Source organism: Olea europaea, chromosome 6, assembly GCF_002742605.1.
Source record: "Olea europaea var. sylvestris chromosome 6, O_europaea_v1, whole genome shotgun sequence".
NCBI classification, from domain to species: Eukaryota; Viridiplantae; Streptophyta; class Magnoliopsida; order Lamiales; family Oleaceae; genus Olea; species Olea europaea.
In genome coordinates this window covers 19,585,120-19,606,593 of record NC_036242.1, presented here as the reverse complement: position 1 = coordinate 19,606,593, position 21,474 = coordinate 19,585,120, and the positions used below count along the sequence as shown (strand labels likewise).

Sequence of the window (21,474 nt, the reverse complement as noted above, 5' to 3'; positions counted from 1 at the left end):
ACGAAGATGCATCCACTTGTAACGGGCTTTGGGAAGGACTATAATCCTCTGATAATCAAATCCTTTAGTTAATTTTTTTCAAAGAACCTGTGGATCTTTCTCAGCAACATATTCAATTTTCAGTCCATTGTGAAGATGATGACGAAGGAATATGAGTGCTTTTGCACAATCCTGCAAGGATTCTTTATTTCCTTCTTTTATTGTCCCTCTCAAACCTTTTGGGACAAGATGAATATCAGCATAAAGTACCCATGATAAATAATTTTTGCCAAAGATGTCAAGTGCAGCAAACTCAAGTTTTGTGATATTTACCATTTGATTAACTACACAATAAAATAAGAGAAAATATAATTAGTTTTGAAAAATATGATTAAATATTATATAATAATTAATCAAGTAGTCAGCATAAGTTACGTGTTTTCCTTCGGGGATAAACACTAAAATAATACGTTCTTCGAAATATATGCTACTTTAGGAGCACGTATTTTATTATTATTTTTTCAAGATCAATACGTTAATATTTTTCTGGAATATTGAAAAATATAATTTATGATCTTCAAGATTCTTCAAGAATATTACTTATGATGTCGTGCTACTTCAAAAGCATCAACAAACTATTTATAATAGATAGATATTCGTTTAATATTCTTCTGTGATATTAATCATAATATTGTGTTACTTCAAAAGCAACAACATGATAAATTATTAAACCCATGTTTGTTTCCCATTTTTTCTTCATTAAAATGAAAAATATGACCGTTATCCATTACATCAAACTACTAAATTTGAATTTCTATTTCTTGTGTAGGGCTCATAGTGACTATATTTTTCATTACCATTTTTACATTAATGTGTATCAAACGGGACCTAAGTTAAAGTTTATATAAGAACATCTAAAATATTTAATGAAGTTACATAGGCAAATTAACCAAAAAAAAAAGGTATAAGTAAAGAAAAAACTTCCAAGCATGCACGTGAATTGAGTGAAAAGAAATTTTTTTTGACATGTAGAAACCAATTCACATATTATGACGTGAATTTTAAAAACCAATTATGAAGTGTCTGAAAGCAAGAGAAGAAGAAGCAATAGCCAATCTCATTAATTAATTACGTGCAAAAGTCAATTAAAGTAAAGACAAAAATTTGGGCACAAAGACTACCCTAGGTACACATATACATCATAAAAAAAAAATTGAATTAGCAGTAATCAATTAAGGTGTAACAATTGATTTAATTAGTAGCAACAATATGCAGAATCCGATTTGTGTGAATTATTGGATTTGAAAGAACCAAGAAGCTAGGTACAACAAACATGGTGGCGACGGGTGTAATACTATAAAAAGGATATTGAACTGTGTATATGTAAAAGAAATTTACATATAATCAAATTAGTTTTGATACATATAAGAAATGATTATGCTTTTAAAAGAATTACTACATTCACTAGACCTTAAAAAAAATAAACTTTCGTGCTGATAACGTATTATGAAAAGTGAAGAAAAGATTAGAAAGTAGAGTGAAGTCAATAGACTTGTGTGTATTTTATTAAAGACCAAAGTCTTGTATTTTTAGGGCAAAATAAGAGATATAACGGTAATTATTTCTAGGGCTGCAATGGTATAATTGTCATTCACTCTAAATCTTAATAAACTTTCCTTTTACAACAATGTTGTGGTTTTATTGATTTATTGCATTATTTATTATTGAGCATGCAAATTAAAGTGCCTATGATCACTTGAGATAATATAAGTTTGATACTTGTGTTGAGAAGTATGTGACATAACTTATATTTTGATGATAAATAATTTGTTCACAACTAATGTATAAGGGATGACACATTGTATTGGAAGGTTGTATTGTTAACCGATTCACTATTTAGGTTTGTGATTTGTCCTTATTATAGAAATAGTTAAATGTGACACTATTACACTTGGACTTTATTAAGCGAATCACGTGTCAAGTTTAACTCTACGGCATGATCGTGCGAAGAATTAAATACCACTAAATCGCTGCGTATTTCATTTAAATCCCTTGACAGAATTATGTATAGTTTTTCGTAATTTTAATGGTTCTCTGATTCATCAATGGATGAAATCAATTTAATTGGTCAAATATCTTAATGAGTTGGGAACTTGAGACTGAGCAGAGTAAAGAACATGAATTTGTGTCAGGAACCGTCACCATGAAAAATGGGTAGAGTGACTATTAAAGTATTTTTCGTTGAACGGTTAAAATTTGAGCTCAATATTTAGCAACTACAAAACTTTGACGTCTGTGATTAGTTCACAAGACCGTTGAAGAAAATGAAACTTAAATTAGTGAGAGTAATTAGAAGAGTAAAACGGTCATTTATACTTGTACCTAATTATTGGATCTCAGACGGGTTTAAAACACATATACGACAGGTCAGAAGAAAATATTACAAAATTATTGGCTTTTGTGATCTTATATATTTCAAGAGTTTAGTTTTTTGCCTTTAGTATAAAAAGCAAAGACTAATAATTAGATTGGGTGGTCTAGGGTCGACTAAACATGATCTAATTATTGGAGATTGGATAATATATGTCCAATTAGGTCCCTATGGTATCTCCATAAAGTATTAGAACTTAATTATGGTAATTATAATAGTTTTGAGCTTAATTGTAATTATAATAAAGTTTTGTACCTAGTTGTAATTACTACGAAAGTTGTACCTTAATTATAATTGTAATTGAAGTTCCAGGACTACACATGTAATTAATATAAACTAATTGGATTTGAACTTTAATTAAAGCTCCTACTTGGATTTTAATTATAATTTCTATTTGAATGTGAAATTATTATATAAGGATTATAACTCTTCTGTCTCTATAAATAGAGATTAAATGGAATCTAGATATCCTAATGGAATTATACAACATTTATAATACATAATTTCGTGGTATTCAAGTTTGGAGAAAGAGAAAAAGAGAGAGAAAAATAATTTTTCTTGCTTTTCAATTATCTAGATTAAGAATTCGTTTTTTGATTTATTTAAAAGAAGGTACCCATCCACCGATGTAATCTTGACTTTAGAGAATACCATAGAAGATTTGGAGGTTTGAAGCGTTAAGTTTTTGGAATTAAAAAGTTGAAAGTTCGTGATTCAAAATTAATTCAAAAATTTATTAACAAATTTAGGTAAAAATTCAAATCCTTTATTTTTTATATAATATACACTTGAACATTTAGACGATCTTGTTTATTGAATTAAAGAAAAAAATTTAACTTTTGAATAATTTCGCTTCTACATTCCAACAGTTGGTTGGTAAAAACAAGAGGGAGATGTTGAGATCGAAGAAGTTCAACTTGATTGTTGTACTAGAAAATGGCAATGCCGGTGGATAACGGCACCAAACAAAGTGGTGATAGGATTAGGAATGGGAATACATGGTAATACATATGTTAATCTATGATTCACAAAAAGAATAAGTAACGCTAGTAACACATTGTGACAAACATCTTAATTTATAAAGGAAGATTTTTTAATAGAAAGTAATATATAATATATAACATGTTATCCTCGTACAATGTTAATTTTAAAATAAAATATAGCCCCCGTTTGGTACCCATTTTTTTCAAAATACATTTTTCTCTCTTTTCTTTTCAACCACACATTCTTTATTAAAATAATATTACACGTAAATCAAACTTTTTTTCTTATTTTTCGATCACACACTTCTCATTAAGTTACTATTCTAAAATACATTTTTACATAAAAATGGCTATCAAACTCTTCCATAATATATAGTAACACGATATGTAATCCGTGTAAAAGGCTTGTTTTTAATTAAAAACAAAATAGGGACATCTTCTAACCCTTAAAAATATAAGGTTCTAGGTCCAAATAAGATTCTCGGGCAAGGGTCAACTAAAGGCATCTAGTTCCAGACCATCTCAATCTCGGATCGACTATAAGTCTTCTTTACTATAGCTTGAATCCGTGATCGACCTAGGGAATCGGTTCTTCCTTCCCTATCCTATCTAATAGAGGAAATCAGTCGATCGAGAAGGAAGTAAGACCCCTTGAAAGTCTAAATGGAGTTCTTGGCAGGGAAATGAAAGGGGTGGAAGTTCCTCCACATTTGATGATCATGTACATTTACGCGCGAATTGTGTATTATATAAGTGCTGTGTGATCCCGCCGAACTTTTTCGGTTCCTTGTTAGCAGGTCAGACTTCTGTTCGATTAAATACAGTCGAATGGAATGTTATTTGAGCCGCCAAAAGAGCTACCGAAGGAAAGGGATGCAGTCTCTCCCTTGGCCTTTGGAGAGGAGAAGGCAAAGAAGAAAACGTCCTTAACCCTGATGGGTTTCACAGTCGACCATTTGATAGCCCTGTTCCTGAATATACAGAATAGGGCTTCGATGAGCCCTAGATGTAAAGTAAAGGGTTCTTGAACCCTTCTAAGCAATTAGAAGAGCGCGGAATTGGACCTCCCTCAAATAGATGTAAGGTGCTGAAAATAAGACCCGTTAATGCCTCCTAAGCAAGTACCCCTTCTTCCGAGAAGTTGTCGTGCAGATGCGAAGAGTAGCAATTAATTAATCAATAAAAGCTTTGCAACATCAATAGCTCGTCAAGTGAAAGAGAGTCTCTTAGCCTTTATAATTATAAGGCGGCATAAATCAGTAAAAAAGAATTTTATGAGGCTTTCTCCTTTTCCCTATCGAGAATCAAAAGTTTTTCTCTTAGAGAGGCCTTTTCCAAGAAAATCGGGTTTAGAAAGGGTTTATCAAGTCCATTCCATTGGGAGACATCAAAGATGTGAACTTATCGAAGCACATATTCCACCTTTAATTTTTAATATAAAAGTAAGATAATGTGCTATCTTTTGTGAATTAGCTTTAATAAGAAGTAACAAGTATTTTTTTCAAACTTTTAGCTAGTTATAAGTACAGAATATTAGGACTGGACATGGTCCGGTTCGGTTCGATTCTAATGAGAATCGAACCGACCCGAAACTTTCGGGTATTTAGTAAATGGAGCCGTCGGGTCCAAATTTAATTACGGAACCGTTCGGGTTCGGTTCCATTTAATTCGGTTCGGTCCTATATTATAATTAATTTTTTAATATATACAAAGTTACGTTAATTTAATTAATGATATATTCAATATTAACTTTTACAAAATAACGTAGTTTAATCTTATGTGTTTCACATCTCTCTTTACTGATTTTTTCATAAATTTGATTATTGAAATCACAAAAAGAGAAAGATAGCGAGCTCAAAATAATTAAGAGAGATGTTGTAGAGTTTTAATTCGATTTTCTTTGGTAGAAACGACGCTACAGTAGAATAACATATTTGGATAAAATTGAGATCAATTTGATTAAATTGATTTTGAACTGAAAATTAGAAATAGAAAAATCATATTTTGTGGTTTGAACTAAATTAACTAGTTAACAAATTTATTTAGAAAAAATAAAATAATTTTACTTATTTAAAATAAATTAATTAAAAAATTATGAAAATTCAATTTTTATTCGATTCTTCAAGTCTTGGCCTAGAATCGAGAATCGAACCATACCCGTCGGTTCTTTATTCAAATATCCGTTCGGGTATTTAACTTGAAAAGAATCGTCGGGTTCGATTCGGTTTGATTCGGTCGGTTCGGTTTCGAAGTTTTGTCCAACCCTACAGAATATCCACACACACACAAAATGAGGTATTTTTCAAATTTTTACTTAACAGTAGGGTATTGTCAGAATTTTCCTTTGAAATCTACATCTCACTACTTGCACTATGACCTTTATGGACTACATTTTTTCTATTTTGCTCAAGCACGAGACAATTTACTGATGAAATAGACTTTGAGTTTAACTTCTTAGATTATTCTCCCTGAATCAACGATATTATTACTTAGTTTCTAGTATTCTTAAATATCAACAAAAATTAAAAGATTGTTCGTAAACATTTGTGTGTTCACCGTTTTATGCGCACTTCCCTACCTCAAATAGAAAAACAAAATAACTACTTCTGTAATTCAATTAGGGGAATATAAAAGATTACAAAGTAATCAATTTCAAATTTCACAAAAATTATAGTCACATCGAAGGATAGATGATGACTCCCTCATAAATTATACTAGATCTAATGTAAAGAAACGGTTTCCTATATATTGAAGAACATCAATAACCAAATAATACTCTTCGAGGTAGGACTTTACATTTTGATTTACCCAAAGCCTTTAGTAAAAATTTCTCCAAATATCCTCATTGTCAAATTTCAAGACTTCATATTTTGCCAACATAACAGAAAAACAAGAATCCATACTTTGATCAAATGAATTAGGGTTGAGTTTGGTACAACATATTAGAATTTATAAGTAATTTAATATGTAAGTGGATTCTAATATGTCGGATTAATATAAAGTAGATAAAATTCTCTGATCTTACAGTAAAAATATATCATATTCACTACATACTGCAGAGGATGGAGATTCTTTTAGTGTGGATAAATTCACCAGTATAAATGACATTTTTTACTGATTGATCTACGTTAATCCACTATATTAACCTATTACAATTAGTCCTAATTCTATACTAAATTATTTATACCGTCTAACACGGTGCACTAAACAAGATTTAATAGATAAGAATCAGTTGTTGGGCACAAAAATAGCCTCAAATTTTGATTTTAAGGAAAAATAAATAAAGCAAAAATTTCATAAAAACTTTGCTTACATAGAGGGAGACAATAATAAATTTCCTTATTTCCTGAGATCAAAAAGCACTAAATTTGATGACTTATTAAGGGAAAAACGAAGTAAGAGCATGCTATTGAAGACATTGCAACATATGTTGGGAAGGCCTCCGTTGATTGTGGACGAACAAAATAAGAGTCAAAAGGTAGGGTAATAAAGGGTTTAGCTAATGGAGATATTAACTCTTCTGGGAACTGTAACGCGTAAGCAAGGTCAAATCAAGACCAATCAATATCCAAACGGAATGGATTCGAACTTCTCCTAGAATACTTTCCAGTGAGAAATGAAATTCACAGAATACATATGAGTAATTCAAAGGATAAATAGAAATATTTGATAGGATAGATTTTCTATCACGATTGAATCACTACATTAATCAGAACTTTAAGCAATCAACAAAAAAGAATTTTATGTATATATATAGTCAATTCAGTTTTTATTTTTCCTCCAACCCTTTTTGTTCTTCTATAACTCGTTATTTTTGGTGTCTACATGGTTTCTAGTCTATGAATATATTATAAATGAAGATGTATATATAAAGTGAGTAGAAAGTGGAGAGCTCTAATATATATAGAAGAAAGAGATCGTTAAGTTAAATTGTATTTTCGCCGTGAAATAGCAAGCCATCTAAATAACATACATATATCTAAAGAAACAATTGAGTTCCATTCCATTCACATTGGTAGACCCTCTTGACAAATATTGATGTAATACTAAGAAATTGGATATAATGTCAAGTACCACAATGGGGATATGAAAACTAAAGTGAGTATTGACATTTTCATAATTATATGGCATTAAAATTAGGTAACAAAATGTTGTACCCATGTTACTTTTGGATACAATTTTATTAGATTTTTAGTAGATTGTAATAGAAGTTTTTGAAATGTGTGGTTAAAAAGTTGTAGGACTCATGAAAGATGGATTAATATTGATTGTTTAACTTTGATTTAAATTAAAATCAAATTTTAATCCAAACCAAACATGCTCTAAATGTCAATGCAATAAAATTGATATACAACATAAAAAGTAATTAAATTACGTTATTTGTTGAAGTTGTTATCAACGAGGTTTTAAAAACATAGAATTCATCAATAATAGAATCTATATCTATTTTTCAAGCAAACTCTTGTTTGATGTAGTTTTTTCACTAGATTGATCCACCATTGAGAGAAAGAAAGAAGGTTCGTACTTTCATTGAGAGGAAAACGATCTTTCATTTGTTAATTTTATAAATGGTAAACAAAATGTAAAAATTCAATACTTGAACAACAATTAAAAAATTCTACAAAAAGCTAGCAAAGTTAGGGATAGCCAAAAAAAAACCCATCAAACTCGATACCCACGGGTCTCGCTTTGAATGGGTTGAGGATTACCCGCTTAATCAGATATTTGGGTAGAGAAATTTCGCCCCAAGTGTGGGTATGGGTGACACCAGCCTCGCCTCGACCTATTTAATAATTTATTTTTTAAGAATTCAACACTTTAAATGAAAAATTTAACGAAATTTAATTAATTCTAATAAAAGATAACAACTAAGATTATCTTAAAAAAATGATAAATAATAAAAACCTTAGTTTCTCAAATATATTTAATGATAAATAAATTAATTAAAAAATTTAATAACATTATTGTCTCACTTTAAAGAATGGAAACAATAAAATGAATTATAAAAAATTGTAAACGGGACAAGGCATTGCCTCGTCTTGCCCTGTCTTAAACGAGCAATGGGGCAGAAAATTGCTTGATGAGTTCGGGGCGAGGCCATTGCCATCTCTAAGCACGACAACAACAACAATAAGTTGATAAATTGACAACAATTCAAGTTATCCAATAATAAGCTCATAAGGCACCAAAAAAATCAATTAGCGATTCAATAATTTGTCGATGATCCAATAACAATCCAACAATTTCATTTTCATATAAATTGTTATCAATACACAATAGAAATGAAATAATAAATGAAAAAAAAAAAACAAAAAGATGACAAGTACAGTACTTGCTAATTGAGTGTGAAGTAACTAGACACCAGTAGTCTAGCAATGAACATTTTTATGCGCAAAAAATAGAAGTTCATGATTCCATAAATGACTTTATCAAATTAAAAGCAATGGATAACCAAATAATCAGGGTTTCACATTAAATTGGGGGCAATTGCAAATTACACTTAGGGCCTGCTTGAGAGCTTCGAAGTATCAATTATGAGAATTTTTTAAAATATCGATTTTGAACGTTTATGAGCGGATCGATTATAAGTGGTTTTAGCATCGATTTTTAAAACAATCTAACCTGTGCCTAGAAAATTTTATGTTAATATTTTTTAATTATAAATAAACTTTATAGTTGTAAGTTAATTTTGTACTTTTAAATATTTTTTTACGCATAAGTGAATTCTTTTTACTTATAAGTAACTTTTTATATTTTATAAATAATTTTTTAAATTATTATTAAAATTTTTACACAAAAATAATTATTTATCTCTAAGTAATATTTTACTTGTAAGTAGTTTTTTAATTATAAATGTAATTTTTTTAGTTAGTATATTTTTATTTATAAGTCAGTATTAAACAAAATATGTTGGTTGAAAATAATTATTTTATAAAGGATAAAATTAGAGGAGACTTTGAGAAATAGCCAAAAATCTTTGGTAGATTGAAAGAGCCAGTTAAAATTACACTACACTGTTTTTGGGAGATTTTTAAATCACCCAAAATCGGTACTCAAAAAAATTAGCAAGCACCGAATTTTCCAATCCCTCGTAAACGATGCCATTCAAAATCGGTGAAAATAACTCCCAAGTAGGCCGTTAGAGAGAAAATATAAAGAACAAGAAAATTCAGCAAGTTAATATTGATAAGCTTGAAAATATAAAAAATAAGTATATTTCTTTCATTTTTTAATACATTTTTTCTTGGAACCCAAATGGAGAAATTTCAAAATCGGTGAAAATAAAACTCCCAAGTAGGCCGTTAGAGAGAAAATATAAAGAACAAGAAAATTCAGCAAGTTAATATTGATAAGCTTGAAAATATAAAAAATAAGTATATTTCTTTCATTTTTTAATACATTTTTTCTTGGAACCCAAATGGAGAAATTACAAAAATGAGGTTAAAGAAAGAACTTAACAACTTGAAGCTATTGCTGAAAACATCGAGTGTACATATAGCATTATTGAATTTAGAATGAATATTAGTTTCAAATTTACGGATTTGTGAGGTTTTAAAGCGATAGATTATGTGGTCAAACTTTAGATTTGTTCTCAATGGTCACCAGTTCGAGTTCTTTAGAGTTACTGAAGTGAGTGCCTGACTGTAAACTTCATGATCCCATGTGATTAGTCGAGGTGCGCTTAAACTAGTCTGGATACCCATGGTCATTAAAAAAAAAGTGATAGATTATGTGGATTTGGATTTAAGGCTTAGACTTGGAATAATTAGTGTAAGATTTAGGCTGTATTTTTTTTAAGACACGGGCTGCATGTAAGAAAAATAGTAAAAACGGACATGGCCCCAGTCCAACCCCTCCCGGATCCGGATCCGGCTTTGGCTCCGTTTAATTTGCTTTATACATATTTGTGTAATATAATAATATTTAACTATATAAACATATTATCATTTGTATACAATTAAGATTAATTTAGTTTTTTTAATTCTTTTTCATTTCTAATTTATTAAAAACACAAGAACATTTTTTTTTAATTGTGTACATAAAAATGTACGCATGCATGCAGAACTTGTGTAAAAAAACTTGTGGTTATTGAATGAGAACAGACTTCTATTATTAATTATCAGTAATGATGATTTTGGGGAGTTTTTTGCATAGTTGACAAAATAATAAAGGTTGAGCCCCAATTTTGAAAGTCCCCATCGCTCCACCCTTGAAGCATGTAAAGGAGGTAAATCGCGGGATGTATCCCAACAGGCCAGAAAACAAGAGCTTGCCTGTACATTGAGGAGTAATAAATTCCATTCCCAATGTTTAAGTTTGAGTGGTTACTCAAATATCCTTGCTTCCTAATGATTTATTATTATTATTTGTTTTACGGAGTGACAATAGATGAAATAAGAAAATCATTTTATTCGAGTACTAGGTTTAGAAGCAAGCACAAGTCCAGGCCCTTGTCTGATTTAGTTAAAAATTTTGATTAAATTTTAAATTTAAATTAATAATTATTTTAATCATATAATTTATAAGAACTATAACTTTCCTATGACATACTTCATAAATTTTTATTAAACTTTACTAAAAATTTAATTTTTTTCTTAACCAAACAAGAGCTAGTTAAGATCTGAAAATTTTGGTGGGTTAAGACCAGCCTATCAGGAGAAAACATTGGATCATGTTAAGTGACATATTGAACCTAATAGATTTTATTTTTTCCCCCCTTAATTTTTAGCTAAATTTCCAAAAAAGTTGTAAAAGGTTCATGTGGTCTATAAAGTCATATCTGCTTAGATAAGTTGACCTGTTTGCTACTAATCTATGTTTGTTCACCATCTCGTTTATTTTTTAACCTTAAAATTTAGAATAATGCCGTGTGTAGAACTTCACACTGATGTACTAGAATCATGTCAATTTTATTTAAATGGAAGTTCTCAAAAATCTTTTGAATTCAATAACAGTTTTAAAATGAAAATCTATAAAAGCCTACAAAAGATTTTATAAATTCCGTATAAATATTAAAAGTCTATGAAATCTACAAAAGTAACCATTTCAAAAAAGTATATAAAAGTTTTCAAAAATTCTAATTGAATGCACCTCCTAAAAGTTAATATTCTAGATACTTTAAAAAAGTCATTGACATTTTAAATACCTAAAAACTTATAGAGACTTCTAAAAAAATTTTATTGAATTCATCGTAATTTTCTAAACTTTTTTAAAAATTTATAAAAGTTTTATTGAGGCCCTGTTTGGCATCCATTTTTATCAAAATGCATTTTTCTCTCTCTTCTTATCAACCACACATTCTTTATTAAAATAATATTACACGTAAATAAAAAACTTTTTCTTATTTTTCAACCACACATTTCTCATCAATTTACTATTCAAAAATGCATTTTCACATAAAAATTCATACAAAACACCCTCTGAATATATTAATATTTTTAGAGAGTTTCAAAAAGTATATATTGAATATCCACGAACTTTTTGAATCCTTAAAAATCTTTATAAGTCTCAATTGAATGCATTACCTAATTTCCTTTTCGATCGCATTCTTTCCCTACTTGATCTGGAATAAGCGAGACCAACAGAGCATAATCCCCATCCTAAGAGCATCTCCAATTGTGATACAAAATTGAGTGTAAATTGGTATGGTATTTTCAGAACTACTTTTACAACATTATTTACATCTTGATGGATTTAACTTCAGTTTTCGCTCTAATGAAAATATCTTATTTGATTTTTTACCTCTTGTGGATTTAAAAAAGATGTAATACAATTTCTGCTCGAAAATGCAATTTGCATTTACTTTGTATCGAAAATCTAAATTATAATTTAAATTTATTTTACACCAGTCAAAGTGAAATACATGTCAAAAGATAGGGACTTGAGCTGCTATTTTCCCTCGATTGAATTGCCCGTATTGCCACTAACACCAAACTCTCTCCTTCTGCTCCACTCTACTCGCTCTGCAACCATCTCTTCAATAGTTTTGACAAACCCTAAGTCTCTCTCTCAACACACAAAAATACAATACTTACATATATGAGCATATACAAATCTCTAATTTGACTTCGAAAAATTTCTCGCTGAAAAATTTGTATTGCCAATCTTCAATTTGCTTCTTTGTCTAAATCTCATTCCTACTGCGGTGTGTTTTTTCTTATTTTAAGTTTGTCACATATCCAGGGGACTGATGGCTGAAGGAAAACTTGATCATTCAGAGGATCTTTTCTCATCGAAGCAGTCAGATCAAGCGTGGAACCTAAGAGGTACTTATCGGTGTGATTTATGTTGGATTTTTAGTTTTAGTAATTTGATTGCTAAGAAATGAATTTTGTTCTAGAATTATTTGATCTTATTTTTTTTAACTTTGCGCTATTTCTTCAACTCCAATTCTAGGGTTTCAGATCAGATTCGCGACTTCAGAGTTGTTATTTTGGCTTGATGTCTTTAATTTAACTTTCACGATAATGTTTTGTTATAATTCTTTTTCATTTTCATTATTTTTTTCTAGAAATCTTAATGAGCAACGTGAGATTTTTCCACCATTTGCATTAATCAAACTACCATTTTTTGATTGATCTTATTCGAGCGCGTCGGTCTTTAAACATGCAGTGCAATGATTCTGTTTTGTTAAAATGTGGCACGAAGTGTCCGTTGTGTTTCCAGACTAAATGCAACTAAAATACACTCGTCTGTATTGATTTCGGTTTGCTATCTAATATTTTATTTTATTTTATTTTGCTTGAAGATTCCACGGGAAATCAGGAGGAAAAGGGGCCGATAGGATTACTTGATGTATCAAAAGGTAATTAATACTCGTAACTAAACTTTTCAGCATTCAGTGTCCCATTCTGGGCAGTATATAATATCCTCCATGGATCTCTGAATTCCCAGATTTCACAGATCAAGGAGCATGCGAGAACAGCATTCCTTTGTCTCCGCAATGGCTTTATGCTAAGCCAAGTGAGGCTAAGATGGTAAGTTCCGAGGCTCTAGTGCAATTCTCCTCTCTTGAGTTTCTTAAAAGGTGAATTTGCTTTTGTAGATTCTAGTTTGATTGATTCCAGTTCTATCTCCCGAATTATATAATCCTGTTTGGATGCTGTACAAACATCCAATGCTTGATTGAATCTACTGCAGTTTGGGATTTTTTGTAATTGGACTCAGCTAAATTACATTTGATTTCAATGCCATTTGAAATACGAAGCCAGACAGATTATTTTCTTGTTTGTAACCTGTGGACAAGTACCTCTAGAATATATCTTATCATTTGACATTGCAACTGTCGAATGTTTTTTTCTTGGGTGGAAACAATCTAATGAGACAAATGTTTTATTTTATGTTTGCAGAAGGAATGGTTAATCGTATCATTTGGAAAACTTTAAAGTGTTGTACTTTAGCATTATATTAAATTCTGTCTTTGCTGAGAGATACTGGGAGGGTGTTGGAACAAACTAAATGGGTACTTTTAAACATTGACTTGTTGGTGTAGCCAAAACAGCTCTTTTTGGTAATCTTGTTTCAAGAATAATGGTTTAGAACAGGCCTTATGTTGTTGTTTTATCGTGGTGGTGGTTTCCCTTTTTCCTGCTTGTCATAAATATGCACACATCATGTCCTGTGCTTTATATCTGCAATGAAACTTACTAATAATTTCATTATCTCTCTTATTGAGGAAACACGTGGACAAAGTTCACTTTCTCTTAGTGGTGTTGATTGGAATCAGAAGGAAGGCTGGCACTCAGATGCACCCGAGGACAAAAAAGATTGGAGAAGAATTGCTCCGGAAGGTGATAGTGGTCGCCGCTGGCGAGAAGAAGAAAGGGAAACTGGATTGCTTGGTAGAAGAGATCGCAAGAAGATGGATCGACGTGTTGATGCAGTGGGCAGAGAAACAGGTGAAAATAGAGTGTTGCCTACTCCTGAAAGGTGGCTTGATGCCAGCAGTCGTAAGTCTTCCGTTGAAGCAAGTCGTGATAGCAAGTGGTCTTCTAGGTGGTGTCCTGATGACAAAGAAAAGGAAGCTCGGATTGAGAAACGGGCTGATGTGGAGAAGGATGGTGCTCAGAATGAAAGTCAGTCAATTATGACAAGTAACCGATCTGGTTCTGAACGTAATGGAGATTCTCGGGACAAGTGGAGGCCACGCCACAGGATGGAGGGAAATTCTAGTGGTTCTGGTTCTCACCGAGCTGCGCCTGGATTTGGACTTGAAAGGGGAAGACTGGAGGGTTCAAATGTGGGGTTTACTATAGGACGTGGCAGATCTAGTGTATCCACTGTAAAGCCTCCATCTGGGGGATCAATTGGTGCTGCTCAATATGATAAGGGCGGAAGTGTTCCTGGAAAAACAAGTCTCTCTAATGGAAAGTTCTGGTATACTAGGGGAAAACTTCTTGACATATACCGTATCCAAAAGTTAGATCCCTCTTTTGCCAACATACCTGACAATTTGGAGGAACTACCCCAACTAACTCAAGTAACTGCTATTGAACCATTAGCTCTCGTTGCTCCGAATGCCGAGGAGGAGGTGAGATTTACAACTTTACCTTTTTAATAATGCTATTGAACTTGGTTGTGAATGGTGCTCTGACAAACTTGTCTGTTTTACAGGCCATCCTCGATGACATATGGAAAGGTAAAGTAAGAGGCAGCGGGGTATCATACAATTTATTTAGGAAGGGTGGATTATTGGATAATGTTTCAGGTGATTTAAGCTTTTACACCTCATTAGTTGCGCATTCAAATTCTCAAACATCTTTTCATCTGTCCTTTTTATTTTATTTTCTTTGGTGGTATTTATGATTCTGGATCACTTGCTGCATACATTTCTTCGTTACAAGTAGTGGAAAATGTAGAATCAGTCAGTGGAAAACGGGTCCTCCCTGCAGACATTGCAGAAGAGATGTCAGATGACTTGTCAAAAGCTACTCAAGATAATATTCATGAAGTAAGCGTGGATGACATCTTTTGCAACGACTTACTTAAATCAGGTTTGTAAGATGCGGGAGTTATGGAATACTGTTTTAATATTACTCAGAAATAGTTTTGTTCTGATGACTTATGGAAGCAAACACTTTTACCTTGCTTCAGAGAAAACTGTTAATGATTATGGAAAACGAGAAGTTTCTGAGTCAAGTGGAACAGATTTCAATAGCGGTGTCTTACAGGCTTTTAATGGTAGTCAATCCGATGGTTTGCAGCTCAAAGTTGCAGATTCTGCTGTTACCAAACAATCTTTGTTTGATGGAGAAGTCGATAATAAACTTCCTGATGGTTCAAATTCCGTATTTGGTGCTCCATCTTCTGAGCAGTACTGGGATGGCAGTCAGCATAAATTTGGCAGCAGAACTTCTGAAAATCAGTTGGAAAAGAGAATCCTTCCTGAGGAATTAAGTCTATACTATTGTGATCCTCAAGGAGATATCCAGGGACCTTTCCTTGGAGTGGACATCATTTCATGGTTTGAACAAGGATTTTTTGGGACTGATTTGCCCGTTCGCTTGGAAGATGCGCCTGATGATGCATCCTTCCTGGAATTGGGTGACATAATGCCACATTTAAAATTTAAACATGATTACGATACTATTACTGATTTAAGTTCTGATAGGGAAAAATCTGTTGCATTGGTGGAGAAATCAGAGGTTGGTTTACTAGCTTCTGCTTCTGCTCCTGTTTCTGAATCTGTTCCTTCTACTGCATTAGATGGTCCGACTTTGCAGTTATCTGATTTTGCTGCTTTCTTTTTACAGCATGGTGGGTTAGAAGTACCTAAGCACCATGGTCATCCATCACTAGGGTTGTATTCCGCTGGAAATCTCCACGATTTTGCTGCCGAAGATGAAGGTTTGCTCAACTCATCTCTGTTCTTGTTAATTCTGTTCACCAATTAAGTTGCATTTGTATCAAATAATCTTCACTGTTTATTCCACTCCAACAGAAATTGTGTTTCTGGAGAGACCTGGAAGTGGTGGCAATCCCGTTGGGAAATTTTCTAGGGGGTTTGGTGGAACTTCTGCCAATTTTGGTAACCAGCCAACTCTTCCTACTGAACTGACAGACTCTGGGTTCTCAACTCAGAAAGATAGTAAGTTGCATTCTCTTGGGTTGTTGTGGTCTGAGCTTGAAAGTACTTACATGAAGAATGGTCAGACATCAGATGCCTTAATTAGTGGACACGTTGAGGATCAAATTTTAAACCCCGTTTCCAGTAGATTTACTCCTAGTTCGATGGCTGATTCTGCTCATGCCACATTGCTGGATGTTTATGGAAGAAATTCTGTAACTGATCCCAAATTATTTCAAGATGTCTTGGAGGCTCGCCAGCACATGGACCAAGACTATAGCCGATTTGATTTAGAGGAAAAGCTACTGTTCCAACAACTGCAGCAGCAGCAACGTCATCAGCACAGTTTGATGCCTCTTCATGATACACAGCTGAATGAGGCAATGCTAGAACGAGTGCCAAGTCAGAATGTGATACACCACCAACAGTTGGTCAGTCAAACGGGGAAAGATCAGGAGCACTTTTTGGCCCTTCAGTTGCAGCAGCAGAGGCAATTGCAGCTTCAACAACAGCAGCAACTACAGTTCCATCAACAGCAAATGTTCTTGAAAGAGCAACAACAGTCCCAGTCTAGACATGTGCTTCTTGAACAGCTGCTGCAGAATCAAATTCGGGAGTCTGGCCGAGGACAGTTGCATATTGATGCTCTTAGATCGGACAGTACTCTTGAACAAGCAGTATTGAAGCAGCAAATTCTCAATGACATGCAACAGCGTACCCATTTTCCACCAAGGCATGCTGACTCATCCCTGGAGCGACTCATACAAGCAAAATTTGGGCAAATGCCTCATCACGGGCATCCAAATGATTTATTGGAACTTTTATCTAGTGGACATCATGGGAAGATTCATCCCTTGGATCAGCAGATTCTTCAGCTAGACCAGCTGCAGGGAAGATCTTTGCCACTGGGGCTCAGGCAGCGTTTGGAAATGGAAGAAGAAAGGCAAGTTAGTCCTGGGTGGCCTCTTGATGAAGCCAGTCAGTTCCTTAGAAATCCTGTACCTGCTCATCTGGCGAGCTCTGCTGGATTCAGCCCATCAGATCTTTATCAACAACAAAGAGCTTCTGCTGAGGAGCATCTCAGCCATCTTGAACGAAATGCTTCATTACAAGATAGACTACAACAAGGAATTTATGACCATGGCACGCTGCCATTTGAGCGCTCAATGTCACTACCTGTTGGTGCTGCTGGTGTAAACCTTGATGCTATGAATTCTATTGCCCGAGCTCATGGTTTAGAAATGCAGGAGCCGATCACCCAACTGCATCCCGGTGGTCAAGGCGGTAGATTCTCATCGGGGGTCTATTCTCAGCATTCACACCGGCCTTTAATTCCCAGTCAACTTTATGCTCCGCACTTGGACACCACCAACGGTCACTGGTCTGAGAATCAGAGTCAGTTATCCAATGATTGGATTGAATCAAGAATTCAACAACTACATGACAATGAGAGGCATAATAGAGAACTGAATGTCAAATCGACGATGGAAGATCCGAGTTTATGGATGTCATCTGGATTAAATGATGACAGTTCAAAGCGGCTGCTTTTACAATTACTGAATCAGAAACCGGGCCATCAGTCAGGTGAACCCTTTAATGCAACCAGTGAAGTATACCATGAGAGAACGCCGTCTTCTGGGACTGGTGCTACAAACCATTCGATTGCTCTTCTCTCAGATCAGGAAGAAAGTATCAACTCTTTTACAGTTAAGTCTTATGGTTCTGATTCTGGCAGAGGACCTCAGGATCAACTAGCTGATGGATTGTCTAGTGTTCTGGAACAAGGTGGATTGCAGTTTAGATCAAATTCTGGAGAATGTTTCATTTCTGGAATTGATGAAAGCTCTCAGGTAACTTACAACAACTATAGCATGAAATACATGTTATTCTTTGAACGAAATTTATTGAATATGGAGGAAATCACCTAAGGACTCATTATTGAAGATGATGATATTCAGGGACAAGCTTCAATATCTCAAGCAGGCCTGGCAGCTATAGATAATGGAGAGGTGCCTCTTAATGTACTTAGTCACCACACTTCACTTTGTTCTACTGGTAACTTTATGTTCTTGGTTGCCAATTATTTTTTTATTATTTTATTATTTTTATTTTTTTAATTCTCAACATATGATTGACTAAATCTCTGAGCTGTGGCCAGGGTTTCAATCAGCCAATTCTTTTTTGGAGGAGGCTGCTAAGGATAGGTGAGAACAAGCCTGGTTGCTCTTACAGCTATGGTTAGAGAAATTATTAGTAATTGAATTTCAATTCATTGCGGGTTTTACAAAGTTCCAGGGAAATTTAGTTTGGTGAAATAATATATTATTGTTTTCTGGAAACTGTAGTTCCCACTATTGGATTTTATTTACAAGTTTAATGTAATGGAGTTGCTAGATTGTTGTTTAGGTGAGAACTATGGTCCCACAATATTACTGTTTCTGAGTGGTTCCTAGGATCTTGGTTCTTAACATGTGATATGTTTGACCTGGGAATCGCATAACGGTATATATTTCTACATTCAAATTAAGCTGTTGTAGTTGCTAAATGCTTTTGTCTAGAATTCATGCTGTCACTCTTTTTACAATTTTGTTATATTCTCTATATATCTTTTGATTCAGCATTCCTTGCGTTTTGTGAGTAGGTTGCAATCCACCACATCAAAAATGTCGGAAAGCATCTTGCTGAGACGTCCACCTGTCTCACGGGCTGCATCTTCTCAGGGAGGGTTTTCTGAGCTGACTGCTGATTCAGTCACCAGAGGGAAAAAAATTCCAAGTGCTGTGCCTTCTGACGGTAGGAAGGATGATGCCAATTTTTCGTCTCGTGTTTTCATTTACCATTGTAATATGATGCTGAATGGCACTTGTTTTTTTGCCTTACATTTTCCCATTGTGTTGGGTGTGCTGGACTCAACTCACTTGTGGGGGGAGCGGACTCCCAATAGGTTTGAAATATGATTTCTTGTGCTTTACTGCTTATGTGAATTTAAATGACTCACGCTCCACATTTTCTTGCCATCATGTCAATTAGCAGGTACAGTGATAGTGCCACCTATTGCCTGAGAATTAGTTAATCTAATGGTTGTATTTTGTGGAACAGAAGGATTGGCATCTTTAATGATATTGAATTGAAATAGTTTATTGCAATAATGTTTCTCTATTTGTTTGCATGCACATGATTATCTCTGATGTCACATGCACATCTGATCAATAGAGAGGAGATAATGTATTAGAGGAGTTCATAGTTTTTCTCTAATGCTTGCCGCTTCCACTTGTATTTGTGCATTTCCAATTATTTACTTCATTTTTTTCCTTTCTTCCAGGGTTGAGAGGAGAAACGAGAGGGAACCCAGGAAATTCTGACACTGTGTCATCTGGAAATAAGGCTTTTCGACGGACTTCATCTTGCGGTGATGCTGATATCCTGGAGACATCGTTCAGCGACATGCTTAAAAGCAATTCTAAGAAACCGGCTCCTCAAGAAAGTAATGCTCCAGCAACTGGAGCTTCAGAGCCATTGGACGGGACAACGGGGGCAAGAAACAGCAAAAAGAAGGGGAAGAAAGGTAGACAAATTGATCCTGCTCTTCTCGGATTCAAAGTCACAAGCAATCGGATCCTGATGGGTGAGATACAGCGAATAGAAGATTAATTTCTCCTGTTGTACAGGTTTGAGTTTGTATAGTTTATTTAATTCTTTTATTATTGTTTTCCCAGCACCCAGTTGTATATCATTGTTTAGGATGTAAAGGGTTGATGACTGTTAAATATTTATTGACTTGGGATTGATCAATGAATTTGTATAGACATCTTTAATACGAGTAGCTAATGAACGAAGAATAATGGTACCATGCCATGCCAAATCAGTCCTCTCTATGGTTTTATAGATATTGTTCAACGGTAATATCAATCAATTCTTGCGTGTACGAATTTTTTTTACACGGTATGTACGCTTGGTTGACACTCGGCATGATAAAATTTCATTCCTGTTTGACCTTAAGTTTTTAAAATTCATTTTTACCAATCCCAATTTTTTTTCAAGTACACATTATCAAAGTTTAATTATACATTTGATAAATTTTTACCAAATTTGAATAAATTTTGATTTTTAGTCGGACCAAAATGGGGTTTAGTTTCTTAAATCTCATACTTCAGGGTTGGTCTTAGGGTGCTTTTGTTCGTGAATATAGAATTTGTATAGGAAAGAAATAAATTTTATGTAGTTTAATTTTCTGAAATTTGTTTGTATGGAAATTATTAATTAAATGTGTTTAATTATTTAGTTTTTAATTTCAAAAATATTATATTTATTTATTTTTTATTAGTGGGTAGACGAGAGAGAAGGGATATATGAGAGGGAAAGAAAGTGAATTACCTAAACTACCACTTCCTTATATATATATTCCTTATTTTTGAAAAAAAATATGGCCATATGATAAAAATTTGGAAAATATTTTTCATAAAAAAAAATAATTGTCAATCAAACATTTTAAAAGTAAAAATTTGGGTTTAACAAAAAAAAAAAAGAAAAAAAAAGAAGACATTTTCTCATGGAAAATAAAGTCAATTAAATACTCTTATTGTAATTTACATGGTCCATGTTGGGAGGTTGATAACATGAACGAGATCACAGGCTGGGTAAAGTCGATTTTCTATATGGACTTTGCTACATGTACATTAAAATTTATATAATGGATTATATAATATTACATGTCACAGTATCATCTCTCACTTCAAAACACAATTAACTTTTTCATCCAATCTTTTTCCTCAACATCATTTTATGTAATCATATATATATATATATATATATATATATATATATAAATAGCATAATCATTTTCATATTTATATCCTTAGTCTTTGCTTCTTTACACGTCCTCAGAGACGGATTTCGAGGGGCGGGCTGGGTTGCAGCCCCAGGCACAATAACATTTTTTTAAGTTGTTTTTTATTTTTTTGGTAAAAAACTAATTTTTTAATTGTAAATTTTTTCCCCAATGTAATAGTCCGATT

At 33.2% G+C, this 21,474-nt stretch overlaps 1 protein-coding gene across 1 annotated transcript; it reads left to right on the top strand.

The window, feature by feature from the left end:
* The first annotated feature begins 12,303 nt into the window (after window positions 1-12,303).
* On the top strand, window positions 12,304-20,321 carry LOC111396100. The gene is made up of 14 exons (XM_023022395.1): window positions 12,304-12,393; window positions 12,577-12,659; window positions 13,142-13,198; window positions 13,288-13,370; window positions 14,069-14,923; window positions 15,007-15,100; window positions 15,240-15,386; window positions 15,487-16,037; window positions 16,146-16,239; window positions 16,334-18,309; window positions 18,418-18,514; window positions 18,618-18,663; window positions 19,101-19,252; window positions 19,782-20,321. Exons 2-14 carry the CDS (start codon window positions 12,584-12,586, stop codon window positions 20,108-20,110), a joined length of 4,557 nt encoding a protein of 1,518 aa, XP_022878163.1. The 5' UTR covers window positions 12,304-12,393; window positions 12,577-12,583; the 3' UTR covers window positions 20,111-20,321.
* Window positions 20,322-21,474: the final 1,153 nt, after the last annotated feature.